Raw genomic sequence first — 12,432 nt, 5'->3', positions numbered from 1 at the left:
CCAGAGCCCAAAGGGCCACTGCATGTGCTGCCCACCGTCCACACTGCTCCTTGCTCATGCTGTTCAGCCGCAGCAACCTCTGTTCTGCCCCTAGAGTGCACATGCAGGCCTGGGCCACACACCCTGCCTTCTGCCTGGCCTGCTCGGCCTCCTCCCACCCCACCCACAGCTCCTTGGAGTCAGAAGGGCTACGAGGCACCTCCTAAGAGAGGCTTTCTTTGACCTTCTCATTCCAAGTAGCGCCTCATGTACTTTTTAAAAAATCACATATCCCTATCTCATTTTTCTTCCTGGAATTACTGTCAAATGTAGTCTCGTTTAGTATTTCTTCCCTCCAAAATGAACATGGCCTCCATGAGAGCAGGGGCCCCCGTCTGTCTTTTTCTGGCCGTACGCACAAACCCTAGACCATGCTGCCATATACCTGCAAAGCGCACAGACATTTCCCAGAGTGCCAGGCTTGAGGGGTAACAGCCAGTCAAGGGGACAACTGAGGCTCACGAAGTCCAGGGAAGCAGGATGAACACAGGAGGTAAGGCAGAGTAGGAGGTCAAGAGGGAAACCTGGCAGCAGGGAGGCCATCTCTCACTGCCCAGAGAGCACAAGCAGACGGGGCCAGTGTCGGAGATAAGAGGCAATCAGAATTTGGGTCAGGCCATCAGAGACAGAGATCAATTCACCTCAGAAACAAGAACGGCATTGACGAGGGTGAGTGACAGCACACATGACACAATTCCCGTGCAGTCACTGACAGGCAGGGCCCTGCGATGCGGGCCAGGGAGAAGCGGTGGAGGCCGCGCTGCAGAAGGCCCCGGCTCCACATGCCCCTCTCCCCCTCTCCCCCTCTCTGGCGCGGCAGAGGGGCGCGCAGAAACGCCCTCCACACCCCACAAATGAATGCTCCAACTGTTCCACATAGGCCGCCTGGGACATCGTCCAGGCACTACTTCTGAATTACCAAATCCCAAAAGAAGTTCAGAAATCTCTTTTCAAATCAGCAGAAATAGGATTTGGGGGGGGGGGGCGGGTGGAGATTACTGTGTGCAAGCTCTATGATGGTGTTTTTGGTGTTTTTTTAAAGATTTTATTTATTTATTTGACAGAAAGAGACACAGTGAGAGACGGAACACAAGCAGGGGGAGTGGGAGAGGGAGAAGCAGGCTTCCCGCGCAGCAGGGAGCCCGATGCGGGGCTCGATCCCAGGACCCTGGGATCATGACCTGAGCCCAAGGCAGAAGCTTAATGACTGAGCCACCCAGGCACCCCTCTGCGCTGGTTTTGAGGACTAGTCCAACCAGCAACACCTGACACGCACCTCGCTCACACCACGTAATCACATGGTGAGAGAGGAGCTGATACCCCCTCCACAAGTAGTGTGCTGTCCCGAGGGCCCAGGCCATACTGGCTGCCTCCAAAGCCCGTGCTCCTAACCGCTAGCCTCCTGACCTGCCACTCAGAAGAAGCATTTCCAGGGACGCCTGGGTGGCTCAGTTGGTTAAGTGCCTGCCTTTGGCTCAGGTCATGATCCCAGCATCCTGGGATTGAGCCCCGCATCGGGCTCCCTGCTCAGCGGGAAGTCTGCTTCTCCCTCTCCCTCTGCCTGCCGCTCCCCCTGCTTCTGCTCTCTCTCTCTGTCAAATAAATAAATAAATAAAATATTTTTTAAAAAAAGCATTTCCAGAGGACAGAGAAACCATGTACACCTTATATGAAGATGTCTTAAGGTGGATTCAAATGTAGAGATGAACGAGTCTTAGGACACCAAGCAAAATCCCACAGAAAGAGTGCCCTACGGATAGGGCAGGGATTGATGAAGGACCAGACAGTAAACATTTGGGGCTCTCTAAGTCCCTGTGGCAACTACTCAGCTCTAGCCATTACAGTGCAAAAACAGCCACAGACAACAAACAAAGGGGTGAGGAGGGTTCCAAACACTTTACCTCTAAAAAAAGGAGGCTCAGCCAAAGCGAGCTTGCTGCCCAGGCCTTAGACCATGGGAGTCCTGCGGAATTGTTGAGTCAAGGAGAGACATGACCTCATTGATGAGTATTTTAGACTGAACTATGGGGACTACCAAAAGATGGAATCAGCGTGCTTTAGATGTCCTCTAAAATCCTGGTTTTACCATGCTTCTGTTATTCCAGTTGTTATGAACAAATGGGAGTGGTTCTGTTTCAATCAATGTTTATTTATGCAACCTGATAGAGGTTCAAATTTGACCCACAGGTCACAGTTTGCTGAACTCTTCTGCTCTAGGATCTCAAGTCAGGGATTCTAAAAAATCAGTAATAATCTGAAGTCAGCTACTAGGATTCTTCAAATACCTGCCCCAGCTACTGAAGACACATTTATAGCATCCTAATAGGCTCTGATTATGCCAAATGGGGATGGGAGAAAGGAGGTGTTTTTTCTCTTTTTTTTTTTTTTGTCTAATAATGGGATTGACTCAGAGCAGACACAGATCCTAGCCATACAGGATCAGCTCTTTGCTCTCTCAGGGCAGGCATCTAGGCATGCTCTGTACATGGGCTGCCTCTGTGACAGAAAAAGAGATTGCAAACCACTGGCTCAAGCATCCTCACCCCCACTGTGCCAGCCCAGCAAACCACTGAATATCCTGTGGTCTTTGCATCTCCTGACATCAACCACCAGAGCTACCTGGCTGTTGACATGCCCACCACTGGTACCGATGGACTCCAGGGGAAGCACACACCGTCAGAAAGGCTCTCCAGCTTCCCATGACTGACCCTGGACCACATCATCTTGCTCAATCCCAGTCGCTGGTGCCCAGAACTGAGAAATGGAGGCCAGGCTGACAAATTTTTAATAACAAAAACTAGCTATCTGCTTGGGAACATCCCTAAGAAGATGCTGTTAGTGTTTTCGGTTTCACTCTTAGCGTGGCGGTCCTCCAAGGTGGGGGGGGCAGTTTTGCACCCCACCCCCCATGTCTGGACACATTTTTGATGGTCACAACTAGGGGGGTGCTATTGGCCTCTAGTGGGTACAGGCGCCAGAGATGTTGCTCAGCATCCTACAGCGCGTGAACAGTCCTCACAACAAAGAATTATCTAGCCCCAAATGCCAAGAGTGCTGACATGACAAACCCTGTTTTAGTGGTATTTCGCCACATGATGGTCCCAGTGCATCGAGCACATATGCACAGTCCAATTAAATTCCACAGACTCAGCCCCAAAGAGCACTTTGACTGACATGCCGAGTCGATGAGACGCAAGAGAAAAGCAGCAGCGTGTGTTACATCTGCTGACGGGGCCTGCTGGGTTGTTTCTTTGCCGTTTTTGAGAAAAAGAATGACTTTGTTAAGGTTCACCTGGAACCCAGTTTTGTAGTTCCTCTGAGCTCCAAACTCCTACGCGGTGGCCAAAATTCTAACAGACTGCTCTGGGGTTCTGCTAACTTTCTACAGCATATAGTGTCTGCGAGGTTGAAAGCTAAGACCGCATCACTGCTCCCGAGAACGTCGAGGAAGCCTAGCCTAGGAGATGCTCGGCAGAACAAAGGAAATACGAACACTCAAAACAACTAGGAAAATTTAAAGTCTACAAGTTTACCATTTGTGGGGTTTCTTCTTTCCCCTGGAAAAGGTTTGACAGACTGAGATCAACAGAAGGAGGAAATTACTAACGGACTACTCTCTCTCCCAAAATATTTAACATGGAATGTACCGAACCAGAAACTTAAAAACAGCGTCCACTTTACTGGCTATATTTACTTGTTGCACATGAGTGACATTAATGGTGACAGTTTCATTTATTCTTTCTGATGGTTTATCTGTGGTATTTGAGAAATATTACAGAAGACTGAAGTCAATGAGTAATTTTCAAATGCACCCTCTGAAAAACTACCTAGTTGTTTTTCAATATGGGTTCTCAAATTGGAGTCTCATTTTTTAATCCATCAGATCAAAAAAAGAGGGGGGACATTTATTTAGACATGTTGAAAACCGATGCCTATAGATACCGCCAAATCAGATAGATAAAAAGCAGAGAAGTGTGATCATTCCAACAGTAGGCACTGAAAAAGAATTTCCACATTGTGTGTTCAAAGCAACCATTTTCAGGGCGCCTGGGTGGCTCAGTCGGTTAAATGTCCGACTCTTGGTTTCAGCTCAGGTCACGATCTCAGGGTCATGAGATCGAGCCCCGTGTTGGGCTCCTCTCTGGGCCCAGGGCCTGCTTAAGACTCTCTCCATCCCCTTTGTTCCCCTCCCTACCCCACCTCTCTAAAAAAAAAAAAAAAAAAAAAAAAAAAGCAACCATTTTCTCCTTACCAAAAATTTATATATGAAATTTAAAAGTAACCAAATTTCCTGGATCCTTTCAAAAACAAAAAAAAATTATGTAAAACTAAGTATGATTTCTTGCATTTGAACTCAAGCTTCCAACTGCTGCTGATCATTTTCTGGAAAACACCATATGAACTCCATATACTTCAGAGTCCATGACTGATGGGTCACAAGGTGGAACACCACCATTTTCCACCTCAACCAACCCCTTTCTTGCATCTCATTTATATTACACCTCAGGGTCCCAAACCCTGAGGCCACTAAGGTCTCTGTTCAGTGACTAGACTTGTCAGTGAGCAATAGGACAGGTCATGTTCTAGGGATTAAGTCCTTGGTCATTACAGGAGAGCTGGGAGGTGGGTTCCCCACAACACAGTAGGATCCAAATTTCATCTACAATTTCTGTTTTGTATTTGTGCATCTATGCTTTTTAAAGTATTTTGCATATATACGTATATTTTTGTGTGTATATATAATATAGCAGAAAGTATACACTGAGGTGTTAATTATGGTTATTTCCTAGAGTAGTAGATTTATATGTGATTTTCTTTATTCTTGGGGGTTTTATTTTTGCATGTCTATAGCTTCCAACTTTTTCTATGTTAAGCATAACTTTTGCCAAAAGAAAAATAAGTAATATTCTGTATGCATTCTTTTTTTTTCCACTCAACCTCATTTCTAAAACAGTTTTAGGTACCTGACAAAAAAAAACCAAAACACAAAAAAACACGTACAGTGAGACTTCTTCCGAAGTCAGGGCAGTTAGAGACAAGGGCAAGGAACAAGAGCAGTCAACTCTCAAGAAGCCAAAGAGGAAAGCTATTAGCCAGCACGTAATCGCTAGTGTCCTACGTCCTGGCCTGAGGGAGACACACGCTTGGCTTGGAGTTTCTCCCCACCCGCCTTACCTCACCCTGCCCACCGCCCCCCCAGTCCTCATTCCTGCCCACATTCCTCCCCACCCTCCTTACCTCACCCCCACCCCACCTTAATTAAGTTTTGTTTAGGGAAAGATAATGAGAATATTTTTCTACATTCCCTGATCATACTCCCAGATGAGATCATGCAATCCAGAAAGGGAAGAAGAGCTAGCTGCAAATCCAACCAACAGCTCTAATAACTGTTCTGCCCCCCTGCTCCTGGGGCTGGGTGTTAGTCCCTGGGCACAAGAGCTTAGAGGCTCCCCAAGGGCATGGCTTTAACTTTCTAGAAGTGTCCCTCTGCGTGCAACTCAATGCCGCAAAGTCAGTGCCAAAAGATGCACTCAATCCATGACAAAACCAAGGTGGCGAGGCTCTGGGGTCCTTTTGAGGCAAAGCCACACTCCGTGAAGAAGCCCCAGGAGCCCCAGGAGCCCGGCGCTTACCGTACGCTGTCATGACGCCGGCGTACGGCCCATCCACCACATTCCGATTTTCCTCCGCCAGCGCCTTGATGTACCTCTTGCTGAGGTCCAGGATCTGCTCACGCAGCATGGAGCTGCTCTCGGGCTGAGTTCGCTGCTGGATGGTAAAATGCAGGAGCATCATACCCCAGATGAAGCCAAAAGTCACAAGAAAAAAGCCCAGCTTCTGAGAGGACAGCTTCCACGGAGTAAAGAGAGCCATTGCTCTCCAGCAACTTCACCTGCCCTTGGCTCCTAAAACGTAGAAGGACACAAGTTCATGGTGCAGGCTGGATTTGTGGGCTCGTCGGTCTCACTCTGGCTCCTGCGTCAGCCGATTTCCTTTCCTCGTTTCCATCCTGCTGTGAAGAAGGGGGCAAGTTAGCAGAGTGGTCGTGGCAAAACACAGGGAAACCAACCAGGAGCTATGTTTTCACTCAAATAGCTCCAAAATGCGAACTTCCTTTTTTCTTAATTTGCTGGTTCAATATCTTATGTTATGATTCCAGATCTGTAAGCTGAGAGGGGAAATCTGGCTAGGCGACAAAAAAGCTGCACAAATACAGAGGAGGAAATGTGTGTCTGCCTATGTTAACAGGTGTAGCAGGGCTGTTCCAGTCTGGACCAAGTTCAAAACAGGAAGCTTGTTTTGCAAGGTGGGGAGGAGATGGAAGGATATTTCACTGAATGTCAGCAAAAACCCAAGTGGAGGGCGGAGTCATAGCACCACTGGGTACTTCTGTGCATCTGTAATTTGAGCTTAGAAAGTCATTAGTATGTGCTGTGGGGCAAGGATTAGCGCATGCAGCTGGGGAGGTGAGCAAGAGAGTAGGCATCTCCTCAGGGGTCATTAGACCAGGAAAGGGGAGCAAGCCCCCATATTACGTAAGCACGGCCAGCTTGCATTAGCAGTGTCCGGAGAGAGATGAGCCAAAGCTCTCGGGGCCACCAGGCGGCCTCTACCCAGGCACCAGTGCAGAGAGGCTATGCCAGGGGTACCCAGCGGTCTTCCTGTTCGAGCTGCCATGAGTGAAAGAGGTACCTCACCACTCATTTGCACATTTCAGTGCAGGAAACATGGCGCACATGATAGACTCCTTTCCTATAGTTCTCACTTTCACTCACACCATGGGCAAAATACGAGGTTAGAGGGCACAAAGGCACAGTTTCAATACTCATCAGCCAGATCCTACTGGGTACCCTATTTGGGCCAAGGTCTTAAAGCAATTCTTCCTAAAACATGAGGCCGAAGCAGAAGTTGCAAATGGGTTACAAGTAGGCCAAACTCTCTACCCCCTGAACCAGAGTCCTGGGTCCAACAACCAGCCAGGTCACAAATGGCACCATTTTCTAAGTGTGCCAGGGGAAAAGCTGAGCAATGGTCTCCATGCGGGACGATTCAGAGGGTGCATATGTTTTCATTCTAAGTATTCTTCTTTGTAAGCAGCCTAAGAAGGAAGGATGGCGAGATCTTAGAGCAATTATCTTTCAGAATCTGTAACGCGGCGGATCTGCACTGGTCTTCCTCTCTGTTTTCCTCACCTATGAACGGCCATCAGTGGTTGGTAGTAGTGCTACGAATAGTAAATGCTAAATAAATCCTAGGTATGCCCCAGGCATCGTGCTAAATGCATTTTGTGCCTTAGCTCACTGAATTCTTGGAGTCCTCGATGGTAAGAACTACTACTATCATTCTGTTTTATAGATGGGAAACAAAGGCCCAGAGAGATTAACTTACCCAAAGTCAGCCAGCTATGGGGCAGAGGGGTAATCTCGGGACAGCCGAGGACTGTGTATACCATGCCCTGCCTTCCCTACGCCACCCATCTTTCCCCACCAGCCTTCTTATCCATGGCCGACATGTGTGTGTTCATGCTTCAAGGGTTGTAAAAAGCAACAAAGAAGAAAATGTGACAGAAATCCTATGTAGCTCAAAAGCTTAAAACATTTATTATTGGCCTTTAACAGAAAAAGATCACCGACACCTGAATTCTAGGCCAGTGGCTCTTCAAAGCGCGGTCCCGAACTCCACAGCAGAAACACCAGTGAGAAATGCGACGTCTCCGGCCCCAACCCAGACCGACTTAAATCAGCAACTCAGGGGGGTGTGGGGCGCAGGCAGCCACCTGTGCTCCAACAAGCCTTCCAGGCGATTCTGATGCCTGCTCCAGTCTGAGAGCCGCTGAGCCAGGCCCACAGATGTCGTCACTACGGCAGTACCACTGTGCCGTCTACACAGCGTGGCTCCAACTCCCTCCTGCAATACCATGTCACTGCGATTCCTCGGGCCCGGCCGCACCTTCCGCACCTGCTGGTCGGCTGTCACCATAACCCTGCACATCCTCCTTCACGGTCTCCCCGTACTCACTCACGCTGCTTTCCCTACCTGGCTGGCCCTCTGCAGATCACACGGATCATCCAAACCCAGCCTGCTCCCCAAGCCCCAGCTCCACTCACACCGGCTCCAGACAGCTTTCCCTATTGCTGCAGCTTATGATGTCCCTTACTAGTCCACAGTTTAAAACACCTGTCTGTCTATATAGATTGTCTGCCAGTTTCTGTGTGGCATCCCGCGACATCCTATAAGGGAGCCCCCTGCCCCCCACCACCACGTACATTCTCAGAGAAAGACATCGGCCCCAGGACACAACGAACCACCTGTTGACCAAGCAACGTGTCCTCCAGGCACTAGAGCTCTTTATCGGGCCCTTCCAAACGAGGGCTCCGTGAGCAGCACCTGCACCTCTTTCTTTCCTGCACGCATTCTCTAGTATATACTGAGTCCATGCTGCCGTCGGGCCCTGGAGACTCAACAAACAGCCCCTCATGGGGCTGATGCTTTAAAGCCACCTCTCCAACTGGGGGCTGCCCCTGGGTCCTTAGGAAGTGGCTATGCTTCCTGTTCAATAATCCACACCAGTGAGTCAACTGTACCCCAGGGCCAAAGGGATTTTCCCAGGGCAAGTAAACTAGACGCTATACTAAAAATGACAGTCAGCGGGCAATTTTCTTTTACTACTTTAGGGGAGAACCCCAAATGCATACAGGAATTACCTGTTAACTTTCAGACAGGAAACTCCACTCCACTTCGTCATTTAACCCCCTGCAGCAGCTGCTCAAGGCTGCAAGGTTGAAGCAAGGGCAGGGCCAGGTCCAAGGGCCTCAGCAGAAGGTGGCACGCTTCTCTACCTTGGCCTTGGGGACAGTCAGAACCACCCACAGATGGCACATCTGAGTGGCAAGAAGATGTCGAGAAACCCAGCCAAGCTTAAGTTCTACCAGCTCAGAGACTCACAAATTTGGAGTGAAAAGCCCTCATTCCAAGTTCAGAGAATGGTTCTGATGACTGAGGGCCCAGATTTTAAGTAACCACAGAACTGCCAGGAATATTCTTTTCTCCCATGGAATCTACGGTGTGAAACAGCAGCAGCTATCTCAGCATACCCACAGCTCACACGGAGAACTGAATTAGAACTCATCTCTACAATTCCTAGTAACAGAATTTTAAAAGACGTTTTAAAACCATTACCTGGGACACGCCCCTAACTCCCACAGTAATAGCGTGGGGGGTGGGGGGCACAACAGGACAGCAATCCTCACCAGAAGGTGCTTAATGATCAGAAGGGACTTAAGGATCATCATCAGTGATGGCCCCAAAATTCATCAAGAGGCTGCAGAACAACAGTGATCAAAAAGCGGTGGATCTGGCTAAGACTCTGCCTGCGTCCAGACTTAGCTGGATCCTCTTGCAAAATGGAGCCGATAGGCACAAAAACAGTCTCTCTCAGAAGGCCTTGTTACTCACCAGAGCAATGCTAGCCTGAGCCACGACGCCATCTGTCCTCCAGGAAGAAGTCTGCACCAAGTCTGTCGGCGATGAGGTAAGCTTCTAGGCCCACCACTGCCACTAACCACCCTCATCCGCACCTCCTCTATTCCTGTACTTCCTAAAAGAGCAGCATTCACTTCCCTCCTCCCCATTCACTCCTCAACACAATAAAACCTGGCATCCCCCTTTCCAGAACTGATCGAAGATCTTTGGCACGGAAATGTGTCAGTTCTCTTAATTTAAAAAGTAAAAGCGTATGAAAAGATGCACAACATCATTAGCCATTAGGGAAATGCAAATTAAAACCACAGTGAGATAACAGTTCATACCCACCCGGATGGCTATACTCAACAAGAGCTCAGAACCAGTGTTGGTGAGGATGTATAGAAATTGGAACCTTTATATACTGGCGGGTGGGAATGTACAACGATGTAGCTGGTGTGGAAAATAGTCTGGTGGTTCCTCAAATGGTTAACCACAGAGTTACCATGTGACCCAGGCAATGCCTCTCCTGAAATCCTCCCCAGAGAAATGAAAGCCTATGTCCATACAAAAACTTGTACACAAATGGTCATAGCAACCTTTCTCATAATGGACAAATAAAAAGCCCAAACAACTCAAATGTCCATCAACTGACGGACGGATCAAAAAAACACATAAAATGGCATACTAATAAATCAACGGGAATAAATTAGGTTCTGATATGTGCTCCAACATAGTCGCTCCCTAAAAATGTTATGCAAAGTGAAAAAAGGCAGGCACAGAAAACTACATGTTGTATCATTCTATTTGTATGCACTGTCTAGAGGACACAAATCTATAGACGCAGAAAGTACAACAGTCATCGTTCTGGGCTTGTGAAAACGGGAATTGGGAGGTGACAACCCAGCACACCGAAAACGTTCCAAAATTAATTGTGATGGATGCACAATTCTGTGGGTATATTAAAAACACTGAATTACACACTTTATATGAGAGAATTATAGGATATATGAATCGTATCTCAATAAAGCTGTTCCTGAAAAAAGAAAAAAGAGAGCAAGTCCACCTCCAAAGTTGGGGGTATGAGGAGACAGGCAGATGAGCCTCAGGGGCCCCTGCAGCCCCCGCAAGGACCCACCCCTTCCCCTCTTCCCCACAGCCCAGCCAAGGCAGGGCTGTCCCGTGACTAAGGGCTAACCACAGGCCTACTACCAAAGGAAATTACACGAAGAAATCTGCCACCAGCTACCAGACATGGCTGCTTTTAAGAGCTCCCCATCCACCTCACAGGCCCTTCAAGGCAAGGCCTGCTTTGCCTGCCAGATGCCAACTTCTCAAACCATCTAAGAACACACAGAACAATAGCCCAGCTCCAGGGGAGATGGAGCAAACAAGGAGTTCCTGCAGCTGCCTATCCAACATCCTTGGAGGGACCCATTTCTTACATCAGGAGCATTCTCTTCAGACGATGAGTGAAGCTGGAAACGCCTGTCCCTTCAGGAGCAACACCAGCCCCAACCAGAGATGTCACCTTTTCCTGCAGCCCCACAGACCAATCCCCTCACAGCTTGCTGGCCCAACAGTTACATGGGACAGCTGTGCTCAAACAGTCATTCACACACCTCTTCTGACCACTTGAAGTGTGTCCTATCTATCCATAACCAGCAGCTATGGGCCAAACTTTTGCCTCATCTTGTGCAGTAACATTCAAGAAACCCTAAGTCAGCTGTGCTCCTCCACGTTGCTTTGGGAAATCCCACCCATATCTCACAACTGAACCCCACCTTCTGCATACAGCCTCCCATGGCTCCCTCATCTGAAGACAGAGCATCCTCCCTGGAACACTCACAGTTTGTGCTTCTTCTGAAGGGCTTCTTACCTACTACTCTATAGGATAATCCTTCCTTTCATCTCTCCTATAGGGGGCGTAAGCGTCCCAAAGACGGTAAATGCCAGGAATGGCCATGCCTTGCCCACAGTGGATGGTCATTAAGTGTCTGCTAGATGGAAGCGCAGGATGGCGGAAATGAGATGAAGAAACACAAGTGAGCAATGATCCCCAAGACCTCCTTCTGGTGTGAACCAGAGAGAACCCTGGCACTCCAAGTCTGTATTTGTCCCTTACCTGTCACAAGGTTTTGCCCTAAGATCTTGTCACACAGCAGTGGAAAATCACTGTGCCCTTGAGGAGATGGGGTTCAACTACAGAGGATATGGTGGCAGTTAGGTATGAGGAGAAAAGGAAAAAAAAAAAAAAAAACTTCTGACCAAATTCCCAGAAGGGGCAGTGATTGTGGGAATGAAAAGGTATCTAAGACAAGAGATGGGAAGGCAAACAAGCAGTGGCAGGTGGTGGCGGGACCCTTGGGGGAGGCTGCTGGTGTCATCACTGGTCAACCAAGAGGATCCCAGGAAGACACCAGAAGGGGTAGTGAGGAAGAACTGAACCAGCACTTGCTCCCAGGCCTGGAGATCTGGGATCTCCAGCTCGCTCCACCCACTGGCACTGTGTGACCCTAGACAAGCGTGTCTGTCTCGCTGTCCGTATGTCTGATGTGGGGAAAGTTGGAGCAGCACAGAGCACTGTCAGAGCTGGATGAGTAGGCACTGAAGGATCTGGGTTCCTGGTTTTCAAACCGTGTCTCAAAGGACTTCAGGGTTCCGGGAGAGGTTTCTAGCTCTGAGGTTCCTCAGATGCTTTCATTTGAATTTTGTTTTCCTTCGCTCAAAATAGTTTCTTTTAAAAAAATCTGTTAGAAAAATTTTTACACTGTCGAGATTCAGAACAAAACTTTCCTAGCTACTTCTGTATGCGTGGAGTTTGAACTTTGAATTTCTATGCTATTTGGTCAGGAAATGAATGCTTGGCAGTGGTCTCATTTGCTTATTCTAGAAAATTCAGAGCCACATACCTACTCATATAAAATTATA

The 12,432-nt window shown here is 48.4% G+C and overlaps 1 protein-coding gene across 8 annotated transcripts in view; it reads right to left on the bottom strand.

Moving 5' to 3' along the window:
* The window catches only part of MGAT5 (alpha-1,6-mannosylglycoprotein 6-beta-N-acetylglucosaminyltransferase), a 557,249-nt gene that overhangs the window by 206,789 nt on the left and 338,028 nt on the right, over nucleotides 1-12,432 (bottom strand). For 5 of the 8 annotated variants that reach the window (XM_078070704.1, XM_036106945.2, XM_078070705.1 and 2 more), the window contains one exon: nucleotides 5,673-6,052. In XM_078070704.1, the coding sequence (XP_077926830.1) occupies nucleotides 5,673-5,913 (241 nt within the window). In that variant the 5' untranslated portion in view covers nucleotides 5,914-6,052. The remainder of the gene's footprint in view (nucleotides 1-5,672; nucleotides 6,053-12,432) is intronic. The other 3 variants (XM_078070706.1, XM_036106948.2, XM_036106949.2) reach the window with 1 other exon arrangement.

This window comes from Halichoerus grypus, chromosome 4, assembly GCF_964656455.1.
Source record: "Halichoerus grypus chromosome 4, mHalGry1.hap1.1, whole genome shotgun sequence".
NCBI lineage: Eukaryota > Metazoa > Chordata > Mammalia > Carnivora > Phocidae > Halichoerus > Halichoerus grypus.
This window is presented reverse-complemented; position numbering and strand designations above follow the sequence as displayed.